The 13,842-nt window shown below is 45.3% G+C and overlaps 1 protein-coding gene across 5 annotated transcripts in view; it reads left to right on the top strand.

Annotated features, from left to right (window-relative positions):
• NUP214 (nucleoporin 214) overlaps positions 1-13,842 on the top strand; it is a 107,688-nt gene that overhangs the window by 45,413 nt on the left and 48,433 nt on the right. For all 5 annotated transcript variants that reach the window (XM_062207363.1, XM_062207362.1, XM_062207361.1 and 2 more), the window contains exons 22-24: positions 3,660-3,923; positions 4,711-4,872; positions 7,327-7,426. In XM_062207363.1, coding sequence (XP_062063347.1) covers positions 3,660-3,923; positions 4,711-4,872; positions 7,327-7,426 — 526 coding nt within the window. The remainder of the gene's footprint in view (positions 1-3,659; positions 3,924-4,710; positions 4,873-7,326; positions 7,427-13,842) is intronic.

The raw sequence follows: 13,842 nt of genomic DNA, 5'->3' as shown, positions 1-13,842 counted from the left end.
TATTAGTAATGCTCTACTTGTTTTTGTCCATTGTCTTGTGAGATGTGTGCTGTTTCTCATTTAAGCATGTTGTTCTGAACATTCTTGGATACACGTGCTCCTCATTTGACCACATAGCTAAGATGGCTTGTCCTCTGTCTATGTGCTCAGCTTTAAAAAATATATAGAGACTTATTTGAGAGGGAGAGAGCTCTCATGTGTTGGTTCACTACCGAAATACCCACATTGGCTAGGACTAGACCAGATCAAAGCCCCCGCACTTAGTCTGGGTCTCCCACGTGGGTAGCAGAGACCCAAGTACTTGAGCAGTTACCTGCTGCATCCTAGAATCTAAATTGGCAGGAAAGTGGAGTCGAGAGCTGGAGATGGAACCAAACCCAAGCACTCTCATGTGAGGTACCCGTGTCTCAACCACTGGACCACACACCTGCCCCGCTCAGCTTTCCTAAATGGTTATACCGATTTTACTTCAGCGTTCCTGTGGGAGCTTCCTGTTCTCTGTGCATGCCAGCTTGATATTGCCGGGCATTTTCTAGTAGAAATATTGTATATATTTTATTCGCCACTTGGATATCCTGATAAGTCTTTTGCTCCTTTCTCTATTGGATAATCTTACTGATTTATAATTTTTTTATAAATTCCAGATAACATCCCTTTGTTGGTTTTATGCATTATAATATCCACTTTGCCTTTTACTCTTTTAATTATGGCATTTGAGAAATAGAAGTTCTTAATTGTAAGATAGTAACATTAATCAGTCTTTAACAGTGCTTCTTGCATTCTGTTTAAGAAAAATCCTCTTTGTCTAGGTAATCAAAGTATGTGTGCAGCTTTCTTATTTTTTATAAACAGTGTTTTGCCTTTCACAGTTAGATCAGTAATCCAATAATCTATCTAAAATCAATATTTAAAAATAAACAGATCGGGGCCAGCGCTGTCACGGAACAGGTGAAACCACCGCCTTCAGTGCCGGCATCCCATGTGGGCACCAGTTCAAGTCCTGGCTGCTCCACTTCCAATCCAACTATTTGCTAATGAGCCTGGGAGAGCAGTGGGGGATGGAGCAGTCCCTGCATGCATGTGGGAGACCTGGAAGTAGCTCCAGGCTCCTGGCTTTGGATGGGCATGTTAAATTTTATGTGTATTTTACTGCTATAATAAAAAGGGATGGAATTCTGCCTCCTTCAACCTTCAAAGAAAATTACAGTTTCAGCTGGGACTGTGTTCAGTCTCTGAAGTAACTTGACCGTCACATTTGCACTGCTGGCCTCTCAGTCTGTTACTGACGTGCACTTCTCTCTCTGTTTTCTGCTGAGAGACAGCACATCTTTTGTTAGATTTATTGCTAAAATTTTAATTTCCCTTTTTTTAATTTAAGAAGCAGAGAGAGCTCACAGCTGCGAGTTAATTTCCCAGGCGCCCAGGCTGGCTGGGAGCTGAGCTAAGTCCAAAGCCAGGACTTGGGAACCCAGTGCAGGTCTCCGCTCTGGGTGGCAGAACCCGATTACTTGAGCCACTGCTGCTGCTCCCAGGGTTTGCGTTGGCAAGATGCTGGAGTCAGGAGCTGGAGCCGAGAATCGAACCCAGGTGCTCCAGTGTGGGATGGGGACGTCTCAATTCCGAAGCTAAGTGCTTGCCCCAGAATTTAATATTTTTGAGCTTTTATGATGTTAGATTTTTTCCGTTAAATTTTACTTCATTTATTTTTTTAAGATTTACTTATGTATTTGAAAGAGTTAGAGAGAAGGAGAGAGATTTTCCATCTGCTGGTTCACTCCCCAAATGGCCACAACAGCTGGGGCAGGGCCAGGTGGAAATCCGGAGCTTCTTCCAGGTCTCCCACGTGGGTGGCAGGTCTCCAGATCCCCAGCAGTGGAGCAGCTAGAACTCAGGCCAGCAGCAGCTTTACCGTACCCTCTGTGCCACAATGGCAGCCCCTAAATTTTATTTTTTTATGTTGAATATGGTATATAGAAATACATTGCCTCTCAAACAAACAATACCATCTATAACGAAAAATATTATAAAACTGTATATTTGTTACTTTCTTAAAGATTTATTTATTTATTTGAAAATCAGAGTTACACAGAGAGAGGAGAGGCAGATAGAGAGAGAGGTCTTCCATCCGATGGTTCACTCCCCAATTCGCCGCAACGGCTGGAGCTGCGCCGATCTGAAGCTGGGAACCAGGAGCTTCTTCCGGGTCTCCCACATGGGTGCAGGGGCCCAAGAGTTGGGCCATCTTCTACTGCTTCCCCAGGCCATAGCAGAGAGCCAGATTGGAAGTGGAGCAGCCGGGACTCGAACTGGTACCCATATGGAATGCCGGTGCTTCAGGCCAGGGCGTTAACCTGCTTTACCACAGCACTGGCCCATGGTCTATTTTTTAGCCTCTGCTCATAACCACTCCCCCCCCCCCCCAAATACATTTGTTAGTTTATTTATTGAAAAGCAGAACAACAGAGAAAGAGATCTTCCATCTGCAGTTCCACTCCCCAAAATGCCTGCAGCAACCAGGACTGGGCCAGGTGAAGCCAGGAGCCAGTAACGCCATCTGGGTCTTCCGTGTGGGTAGCACTGCTACCTCCTGGGATATACCTTAGCAGGACGTCAGTTGGAAGGGGAAGCAGGACGTGATCCAGGCCCTCTGATTTGGCATGTAGCTTAACCTGCTGCCCTGCAATACCCACCCTTAGATTTGGCTTTTTGTTTTGTTTTTTTAAGATTTATTTATTTGAAAGGCAGAGTCAGAGAGAGAGAAAGTGAAAAATATCCCATCCTTTGGTTCACTCCCTAAAGGGCTGCAACAGCCAGATCTGAGCCAGGCCAAAGACAGGAACCTGGAACTCCATCCTGGTACTCAGGGAGTGGCAGGGGCCCAAGCACATAGGCTACCTTCTGCTGTTGTCCCAAGCACAGTTAGCAGGAACCTGGACTGGAAGTGGAGCGACCAGAACTGGAACCAGCACTCTGGCATGGGCTGCAGACATCCACAGGCAGCAGCTTAACCTGTGTGCCACCATGCTGTTTGCTATGACATGCTTTTTGAAATTCATGGTAGAAACTAACGTAGCATAAAGCCTTACTTCATAGTTTAATTTTTTTTTTTTTAAGTTTTCATAGCTCAAAAGAAGAAATAAAAACAGAAGGCTAGGATTAAGTTTCCTTTTTTTGTTTAAAAAAACAACTAACTTTCTGGCTCAGAAGAATTAGTTACTAGAGTTGTCTGAGACATTCGGGATGAAGGACATTCTGTCTTGTTCAGTTTTATTGTTGGAAAGTGACTGCAGTGGTGTGACTGTTTGCCCTACCTGAAAGCTTGTCTGTTTCTTTTCTGACATATTATTAATATTCCACCTGTGAGAACTTCTGTTGGCATTTCAAGGTCTCTGCTTTTACACCAGCATCACTGTATCACTTTCTCACATTCTCTTGACAGTCAAGATGTTCTTGTCCTACACAGCTCAGTTTTTAAAACCCCATTTAAGCAGAGACCCAAAACCATCTTTGTTCACATTTGGCTACAGCTGTTTCCACTTAAAAGAAGTAATAATTAAGTCATTTTAAAAATTGGAATATTTCTCTATTGACAGAAAATTACATAGCTTTTGGACTTCCTTTGAGTTCTCTAAGTTGTGGTTTGTTTGGGCCTTTTGTAGCCAACCTGTCTCGTTCAGCCTTCCTGTCTCAAAGATACTATGAAGACTTGGATGAAGCCAGCTCAACGTCGTCTGTCTCCCAGTCTCTGGAGAGTGAAGACGCCCGGGCACCCTGTGAAGACAAGGAGACAGTGGTCCAGGTCCCTCGGCACGCACCTGTGACCCGCACCGCTTCCGTCCAGCCCAGTCTCCTGCCCCAGGCGATGCCTTTTGCAAAGTCCCATCTGCCTCTCGGTTCTTCACCTGGCACGTTGGCCCCTGCAGGTAAGTTGACGGTGAGACAGGGACCCGTCTGTTTCCCTTGTGAGGTTTCCAGCTAATGAGGAGACTACAGCCAGGTTTTTATCATATCATCAGGAAGGTTGTGAGCAGCCTATTTCTGCTAGTATTCCAGAAATTGGTTGATTCAGAAGGTGTGTATCCCCCTAAAAGCAGCGGGTAAGCCATGGGGGAAAGGCCTCTTCAGGGTTGTGCCCCACACCGGCTCTCCCGTTGAGTCCAGCTTGTGGGATAGCAGGTCTCTCTCAGGAGTAGACAGAGGGCTGCTCACTGCAGTATAAACCGCCGTCTATGCTCGGACCTCCAAATCCATTGTGCTGCGTATTCTGCCTCTGAACTCAGCCCCAGGCCCGTTGTCCCTGGAGCAGCCCGCACTGTGTTCTGACAGCATCGGTGCCACGTGTCGGGGCCTTGCCTCCTAGTCACTGCTAGCAGAGAACAAACACTTAGGAGGTGAGGTACTGGAGTGAGTAGATTTTAGGAGACGTCAGGAAGCAGTCCGTATTGCTGTAAACGTTACAGCAATCAGCATGAGAGCAGAAGGATCCCAGGAAGCGTTCTAGCTCGCAGGAGAGGCGCCCAGGCAGATTGCTGTGTCGTCTCTGAAAGATGAGAGTGCCAGCCTATCAGTTTCGGCTGCTTGTCTGCATTTATGCGCAACAAGTTCAGTTTTAATGTTTTCCCTACAACCTAAGACGGAGCATTTAGCATGTTAACTTCTCCATGTTCTTCTCTGGTCCACTTTCTCATTTCATTTTTCTTGTTCCCACAGTGTCGGCATCTGCTAGCAAAATTATTCCTCAAGGGGCAGATAGCACAATGCTTGCCACCAAAACTGTAAAACATGGTGCACCGAGTCCTGCCCACTCCATCTCAGCCCCCCAGGCCGCTGCTGCTGCAGCGCTGAGACGGCAGATGGCCAGCCAAGCGCCAGGTAAACGCTGCGGCCCCATGCCCTGCAGAGGCTCACCGCGAGGTGTCTGAGTCACAGATAGGACTCGGGTGGAGGGGGGACTGCAGGCTGTCTGCTGCCCTGCAGGAGAGAAGACTGATACAGCGGCGCCTCCCCTGGTGGGGAAGTTCAGGAATGCAAGATGCGGTCTGGAGCTTGGTCCTTTCACCGGGGGGGTGGGGGGGGGGAGGTGCTAGGTCTGCACACCAGGCAGGTGGGCAGTCAGTGGTGTTTCTTATGAAATTCATGATCCCTGCTGTCGGATCATGTCTGCTTTAAGCCCCACAATTAATTTTTGAGCTTAGGTAGTGCAGTCATGTCAGAGTTGTCTTACAGCAGCTGAAGGATCCCAGCCATTTGGTGTGCTTGTTCTGGATCTGAGCAAGATGCAGCGAGCGGAGGTACCTGACCAGCTGTGAGCAGCACCTGGGGTCTGACCTGTGCTTTCTGTTTCTGTAAAACTTCATCTTACTGTAAATGGTACCTTTGCAGACGAAAATTCTAATGAACTGCTCAGCACTTCGATTGTCAGTGGTTTGTGGTTATCCAAAATTTTTGTATTTGGATTTAGCAATCTTGGTAGTTTGCCTCAAAGACTAGTTATTGCTAACTATTAATTTTATAAGCCAGTGGTTCTCGACCAGAGACTCTCTTCCACCCCCAAAGAGTTGCCAGTGTTGCTGGCATCTAGTGGGTTGAGGCCGGAAGTGCTGCAAAACAACCCTTAAAGTGCACGAAGTACCCGTGCCACAAAAGGTTATCAAGTCCCAAAATGTCAGCATTGCCAGGGTTGAGAAACTCTGATACAAGCCAATATTTCGGTTTTAGCTGAATAGAAATGTTTTTCAGTTTTATCACTGCTTTAAACATCTACTGATTTAGATTGTTTGTTTTAAGATTTCTTTATTTATTTGAAAGAGCTACACAGAGAGAGGGGAGAGAGAGAGAGAGAGAGAGAAAGAGAGATCTCCTCCTCACTGCTTCATTCCTCAAATGGCCACACAACCCGGGCTGGGCTAAGCCAAAGCCAGGAGCTTCTTCCAGGTCTCCCATGTGGATAGCAAGGGCTCAGGGACTTGAGTTATCTGCTGCTGCTTTCACAGCCACTAGCAGGGAACTGGATCGGAAGTGGAGCAGCCAGGACATGAATGGTGCCCACATGGGATGCTGGCATTGCAGGTGGCAGCTTTACCCACATTGCCACAACACTGGCCCTTAGAGAGTTCCTTTTAAAACACTGAAAAGACATGGTGGTTTTATTTAGGCAAAAAAGAATTGCTATTAAGTAGTGGTAAATCAAAAGGTTTTTTTTTTTAATTTTGTGCATTTATTATTTATTTGAAAGGCAGAGAGACAAAGAGAGATCCCCCCACCACTGACTCCTTTCTCAAATACTCTTATTTTTTTAAAGACAGAGTGATAAGGAGAGGGATGTTCCATCCAGTAGTTCACTTCCCAAATGGCCAGGCCAAAACCAGGAGCCTGGGGCTCCAGCCAGGACTCCCACATGGATGGTAGGGGCTCAAGTACCAGGGCCATAATCTACTTCCTTCCCAGGCACATTAACAGGGAGCTGGATTGAAAGATGAGGATCTAGGACTCAAATCCTCACTCTGCTATGCATGCTGGTATTGCAGGAAGCAGTCTAGCTCACTTCCCACATCACCACCCCTCAAATACTCTAACAGCCAGGGCTGAGTTGGACAAAGCCAGGAGCCTGGGGCTCAGTCTGGGTCTCTCACGTGGGTGGCAGGGGCCTAAGCCAGGAGCCTGGGACTTAGTCTCTGGGTCTCTCACGTGGGTGGCAGGGGCCTAAGCACCTGAGTTGTCACTGCTGCCTCCCAGAGTGTGCGTGAGCAGGAGGCTGGATCTGGGAGTGGAGCCACCTGCTCGCCTTGGCAGCACATACACACAAATTGGGAGTGGAGCCAGGACTTGACCCCGGCCCTCTAACATGGGGTGCCAGCATCCCAGGTGGCATTTTAACCTCAGAGCCACATGCCTGCCCGCGAATCAAAAGATTTCCAGGCAAAGTTAAAACCTCTGTTAAGATGCCTAAAATACACACTAAGGAGCAAAAACAAAGTTACTTTTTTAAGGTATCTTTGAGTTTTCTGAAAATACAATTCTTTGTTGTACTCTTTATGATTTTTTTTAAAGATTTGTTTGTTTATTTAAAAGAGTTACACAGAGAGAGAAGGAGAGGCAGAGAGAGAGGTAGGTCTTCCATCCACTGGTTCACTCCCCAGTTGGCCACAATGGCCAGAGCTGTGCCAATCCAAAGCCAGGACCAGGAGCTTCTTTTGGGTCTCATGTGGGTGCAGGGGCCCAAGGACTTGGATCATGAGTTCATTTCTGTGTGTTCGTTTAAATGAGGCCACAGTGTTTTATCCTTCCCCATAGTAATATGGTTCTTTCTCTCCTCTGTTCAAACAGCTGTTAGTACTTTGACGGAATCAACTTTGAAGAACGTCCCTCAAGTGGTAAATGTGCAGGAGTTGAAGAATAATCCTGCAGCCTCCTCCACAGCCATGGGGTACGTTAACAACCTTTCATGTGTTTAAACCAGTGAACAGATTGCCTGTAGGGAGCAGCGTTGCTGCTGTCATGGCGTGAGTATTTTCCGTTAAGGCCTCAGGTTACAGAGGGATAGACAGCTGATTATTATAATATATTATTATTATAATTGTCATTATATACAGAAGATCGGCTCTATACTAAGTACAGATTTCAACAGTTTGCACCCACACAGACACACGGAGTATAAAATACTGCTTGAAGACTAGTTTTACTGCTACTTCTCATAGTACAACTTATTGAGGGCAGAGGTCTACAAGGGGAGCAGGTGCACAGTGACGGCTGTTGTTGATTTAACAGTTGACACTCTTGTTTATGAGGTCAGTGATCACCTGAGGCTCTTGTCTTGAGCTGCCAAGGCTATGGAGGAGGAGAGTGTCCTTTTCATCATGCCAGTAGTAATTGCCGCATAAGTCGTTAAAGTCCATCGTGATATATACTCAGTTCGCTCTTTACCACGTGCAGGTCTACCTGTGACACACAGCAGGCTGTTATGTCAGGGGAATACTTGAAATTGTTTGTTTGTTAAGGAATTTATTTAATGCTCAGAATTCCAAAGTTGCCCCTTGAGGTCTAAGTGGACTATTTATTTTATTTTTATTTTTATTTTTGGACAAGCAGAGTTACAGAGACAGAGACAGAGAGAAAGGTCTTCCTTCCATTGGTTCACCCCCCAAATGGCCGCTACGGCCAGCGTACTGCGCCGATCCGAAGCCAGGAGCCAGGTGCTTCTCCTGGTCTCCCATGCGGGTGCAGGGCCCAAGCACTTGGGCCATCCTCCACTGCCTTCCCGGGCCACAGTAGAGAGCTGGACTGGAAGAAGAGTAACCAGGACAGAATCCGACGCCCCAACCGGGACTAGAACCTGGTGTGCCGGTGCCGCAGGTGGAGGATTAGCCTATTGAGCCGCGGTGCCGGCCGGACTATTAATTCTAAAAACTGGTGATCTAGAGATTGACAGTCTCTCCACGTCCTCTGACCAGGCGTTTCTGTATTTAGAAATTACGTCTGCTTTTGTTTGAAGTCTCTTAATCTCCGCTGTTGGGAGACCTCCAGCTTCTCTTCCATGCCACGCTTGAGAAGCAGGTCATTGCTGCTGGAGTTCACGTGTCCTTACTCTGCCTCTGTATTGAGAATTCCAGGTGCTGACTCCCCTCCAGCACCCTGGCAGTGCGGCTGCCCACGCTGTTCTACTGTGTACGTGTCAAAGCTGCCGTTTCACCAGCCACCCTCCCTGGTGGTGTAGGGGAGATCAGAGAGACATTCTCTCAGTTTGAACGTGGGAATTGGGAGGACCAATGTCATTCGAGGAGTTGAGAGTCTGGTGCCCTGCTTCGTCCAGCCCGGATCCTGGGGTTTTCCACACACGCCTACTCTGCTGCCCCCCAGAGCAGAGCTCCGCACTGCACTGCTTCCACTTGTCCACTGGTCCTGCTTTGCTGCTCCACTGGTATTCTCTTTCAGTCCATTTGTCTGGACATTGCCTGTTTCAGTAATTTTTTAAGAAAAGATTTATTTATTTGAAAGGCAGAGTTAGATCTTCTAGCCACTGGTTCACCTCCAAAATGGCTGCAACAGCTGGGACTGGGCCAGGCCAGAGCCAGGAATTTCATTCAGGTCTCCCATGTGGGTGCAGAGCTCCAAGCACTTGGGCCATCTTCTACTTTCCCAAGCACACCAGCAGGGAGCTGGATCAGAAGGGGAGCAGCCAGGACTTGAACCAGCATCCAACTGGGATTGCCAGCGCTGTAGGTGTGGGATTAACCCACTTCACCACAGTGCTGGCCCCTCAGTAATTTTTCAGTTATTCAAGACCATACTAACAGTCAAAAAGTGAGCCCAACTGCTTTCCTATCTTTTGATCTCAGAGCTTTGGTATGCTGTTTAGACAAAGGTGGTATTTGTGGTTGTTGCAAACCTCTCAAGGGAAAGAACTGTGCATCAGAATTTGGGGATGATAGCCAGATCCCTAGTGTAGGGCAAGCAAGAAGAAAAGCCACAGAACGGTGAGTATTAGAGTGTTACACAGGACTGGAGCTAACATTTTCTAAAGTGTAATCTGGTGTCTCTGGGATATTTTAGCCTTTAATCGCACGTGTGAAGGGCCTCGTGGAGACTTGTCTTCACCTTTGTCCAGGCTGTTTTCTCGGAGCATTCAGCTGATCTTTGATAAAGGCTGTTTTAGGAGCAGTCGGTGTGCTCCTTTTCTGGCACAACAATGAGAAGGAACCTTGAAGAAACTTTTCCTTTCCCCAGAGTTGGGCTGTGGCGTGGTTATTTAGCTGTGTATTCAGCATGGTGTCTAGTGTGTAGTTTCTTTTTAATAAACTCTTACTGAACACTAGGTAAACTTTACTGTGAATCAGAAAGTGGTAATCATAATTGTTGCCATCTCCCATAGAGAAAATTGAGAAGGGATTGTGTTCATTGTAAAATGACAGACTTTCAGATTCTTTGAAGCAGCAGTTTCCTAAGTATATTTTAAGTTTTCACTTTTGTATTTAACTTTTTCTGAGTGTATTTCTTTCTTTCTTTCTCTCTCTCTTTCTCTCTTTCTATCTTTCTATCTATCTATCTATCTATCTATTTGAAAGGCAGAATTACAGAGAGACAGAGAGAGATCTTCCATCTCCTGGTTCATTCCCAAATGGCTTCAGTGGCCAAGGCTGACCCAGGCCACAGGCAGGAGCCAGGGGCTTCATCCAAGTCTCCCACGTGGGTGCAGGGGCCCAAGGACTTGGGCCAGTCCTCTGCTGCTTTCCCAGGCACATTAGCAGGGAGCTGAATGGGAAGTGGAGCAGCTGGGACTTGAACTGGTGCCCATGCGGTGGCTTTGCCTGCTGCACCAGAACACTGGCTCCTCTGAGTGGTATCTTACAGAAGACAGGATGAGCTTACATGGTCTGTCTCATATTGGTGTATCTCGTATTCAGTGGCTTCATCTATTTTTCATCCATTCATCCATTAATTATATATAATTTCCATTTATTTTTTCAACTTTATGAAAATTTGGCTTTGGAAGGCAGAATTTGGATACATGCTGCTTTGTAATCTCTTTCAGGTAAATCGTGAACCCTAATTGTTTACTTTTTTTCATGTCACTAAATATTCTTCAGAATTCTCTTTTCATGTTTAATATGGGTCATTTCAAAACTCTAATGCAAGTTCCAACTTACATTATTAAAGCTACTTAGCATCTTGACATTAATGCAGGAACTGTAGCTTGATTTAACAGAATTTTGGATAATGTTCTGAGTAATGTTTGGATCTTCAAAACCATGACATTTTCCAGTGAGGACAGCAGGTGTCAGCCATACCTCTGCTGACTGATGAAAGGAGCTCCCAAGAATGAATCAGTGGTTGTTGTTTTCGATATCTTGTATTTCTTCCTTATTTTTTCTTCTCAATTCCTTTGTTTCTTCAGTTATTCCTAATGAGTTGTTCTGTCTCCTTACTTTTCTCACCTTTCCAGTATTACAAAAAAGTCATTATTCATTAAATAATTAATTCTAGTGGCTTAGAAATCTTAGACCTCTTTGATATATGAATATATATAAAAAGTTATATGTGATTAAATAAAAGGTGTGTATATATGAATATATATAAAACATTACATATGACTAAGGCTTACCACAGTAAGACATAACTGATTCTTCTGTTTTTAAGCCCTTTAAAATATTGAAATAGGTGAGCAAGTACTTAACCCTCTGTCTCTCTCACTGTCTATAACGCTACCTGTCAAATAATATCTATCTATATCAGCATATATATGTATCTCAGCTAGGTCCTTTCTTAGAGGTTCCTGAAACTTTACTGAATTTTAACAAGGTAAATATTTATCCCACTGGGTTCAGCATTGTGGCAAAGCAAGTTAAGCTGCCCTTGAAGCCAGCATCCTGTGTGGATACTGGTTCAAGTCTCAGCTGTTCTACTTTCAGCTCCCTGCTAATGTGTCTGGGAAGGCAGGGAACTATGGCCCAATTGTATGGGCCCCTGAATCCACTTAGCAGATTTAGATGAAGCTCCTGACTTTGGCCTGGCCCAGCCCTGACCACTGTGGCCATTTAGGGATGGCAGATCTCTCTGTCTCACTCTCTGTTCTCCCTCTCTCTCTGTAACTCTGGCTTTTTTTTTTTTTTTTCCCCTAAAGATTTGTTTTATTTATTTGAAAGACAGAGTTACAGGGAGAGGTAGAGAGAGAGAGAGAGAGAGGTCTTCCATCCGCTGGTCCACTCCCCAATTGGCTGCAGTGGCTGGAGCTGTGCCGATCCAAAGCCAGGAGCCAGGCGCTTCTTTGGGGTCTTCCACACGGGTTGGGCCCATGCTCCACTGCTATCCCAGGCCACAGCAGAGAGCTGGACCAGAAGTGGAGCAGCTGGGACTTGAACCGGTGCCCGTATGAGATGCCGACACTGCAGGTGACGGCTTTACCCTCTACGCCACAGCGCCGGCCCCTACAGTCTTTTTTAATTAAAAAAAAAATTTTTTTTTTTTAATTTTATTTTAAAGACAGAGACAGACAGATCTTTCATATATCAGTTCACTCTCCAAATGCTCAAAACAGCCCAATCTGGGCCAGTTCCAAGCCAGGAGTTCAAAATTCAATCGAGGTCTCCCATACGGGTAGCAGGGACTTAAATATTTAAGCCATCAAGTGCTACCTCCGGGGTGTGCATTAGCAGGAAGCTGGAATGAGAGGCAGAGCTGGGACTTGGGCCCAAGCACCCTGAAGTAGAACATGGGCACTCCTAGTGGCACGTTCACTGTCGCCTCATTGATGCTTCACAGTCTCAACCCAACTTTATAACTGTGTGTAGAGTGTGCGTCCCAGGAACACATGTGCATTGGTCTGCCAACATGAGCACATATTCGTAATAAGGTGTTAAAAACAGGAAACAACAGTAACCCTTCTGTGTGTAAGTTCTTTGTTTGAAACAGGTTTGTTGTGGTATATTCCTTGTTTATCAGACTCCTTATTTTCACCTTCAGTTTACTGTTTTTTTAATCAGAGTGATGTAAGTAATGGAAAGTCAGATTTTAAATGTTCTGGGAGTTTCCGTCATGAACCGAAGCTCCCTGCTCTTAATGTCCTCACTTGCCTCCATCGCTCGTTTCTGAAGCAGAAGCTCTAGTGTTCCCGTGAGGGCAGTGTGACTTGTGGTCGTGTGCAGTGAGTTCACGTCTCTGATGTTCTGGTTGTGTGCCATTTTCTGGTTGTGGACCTTTGACTTTTGTTTTCAGTTATGGAACAAAGTGTAAAGATGATTTTCTGATAATATCTTTGTGATCCATATTCCTAGAAAGCAGAATCGTCATCTAAAATGTAGTAATTTGAAATTTGACTTTTCCATCTCTTGAACATTTTTCCCTATAGATTTCCATTTCTTGGCTAGTGATCATGCACAACATTTGAGAGTATAATGTTCTAATCTGCTTGCTCTCTTGGATCATAGTAGAGATTTCTTGAATCTGATTTGTCAGTTGACACATTGGCTGATTGTACTAAACAGCATTTTCTACAAGGAGGTTATGATGTATAAGGCTGTTGAGTCCTAATTTTGGGTGTTGGGGTACCCAGGAGGTAATAAACATTATCACAAGTAAACAGATTACAATGTAGTACATAGTTTTAATTATTAGGTCACAACTGAATTTTGAGTGTAAAATTTTTTCTAAAATATGGGTAAATTGTTTTTATATTTATTTCTAGTTTCTTCTGTTTGTCTTTGAAAAGCATGAAGAAGTTTGATTTTCTTTGTGATTCTCATGAGCTGAAACCATGTCTCTAAGCAAGTCCGCTCTGCCTGCCCAAGGCTCGCCTCAGTCCCTGGCCATCTTCCTGGCACGTTCTTGTTCTTCCCTGAAGCCTGAGCAGAAGTGGAGCGGGAGGGGTGTGCCCGTGGGCCTGTTCTGTGGAACATCCAGCAACAGGGAGAGTTCTCCCGAGGGCACCTGTGTGCAGCTGCTTCCTGCTGCAGCAGGAGCGTTATGAAGGAAGTGCTGTGATTGAGAATAAGTCTGGTGTCGTCTTCTCTGTCAGTCTGTTAGAAACCGTATGGGAGGGGTCCTGTGTTATTCAACAGAGAATTGGAATGTGTGTGTAAGGATTGTTAAGTCGATCATGTTCTTTTATGAGATGTGGCCTATCTTTGTTCTTGCTCTTAAAAGTTAATATTTTGGTGGAAAAATATTACTTCTCCCCAAATCTAGATAGAGATCTAAAAAATAAAACTGGATTTTTTTGGTCTTTTTTTTTTTTTTTAAGTTTATAAACTTGAAAGGTAGAGATAGAGAGAAAGATCTATCATTTCCTCAAATAGCCTCAGCGGTCAGAGATGGGCTGATCAAGAACCAGGAGCCTCCTCTACATCTTCT

This window comes from Lepus europaeus, chromosome 12, assembly GCF_033115175.1.
Source record: "Lepus europaeus isolate LE1 chromosome 12, mLepTim1.pri, whole genome shotgun sequence".
Lineage (NCBI taxonomy): Eukaryota > Metazoa > Chordata > Mammalia > Lagomorpha > Leporidae > Lepus > Lepus europaeus.
The sequence above is the reverse complement of the archived record's forward strand: the minus strand, read 5'-3'. Positions and strand labels throughout refer to the sequence as shown.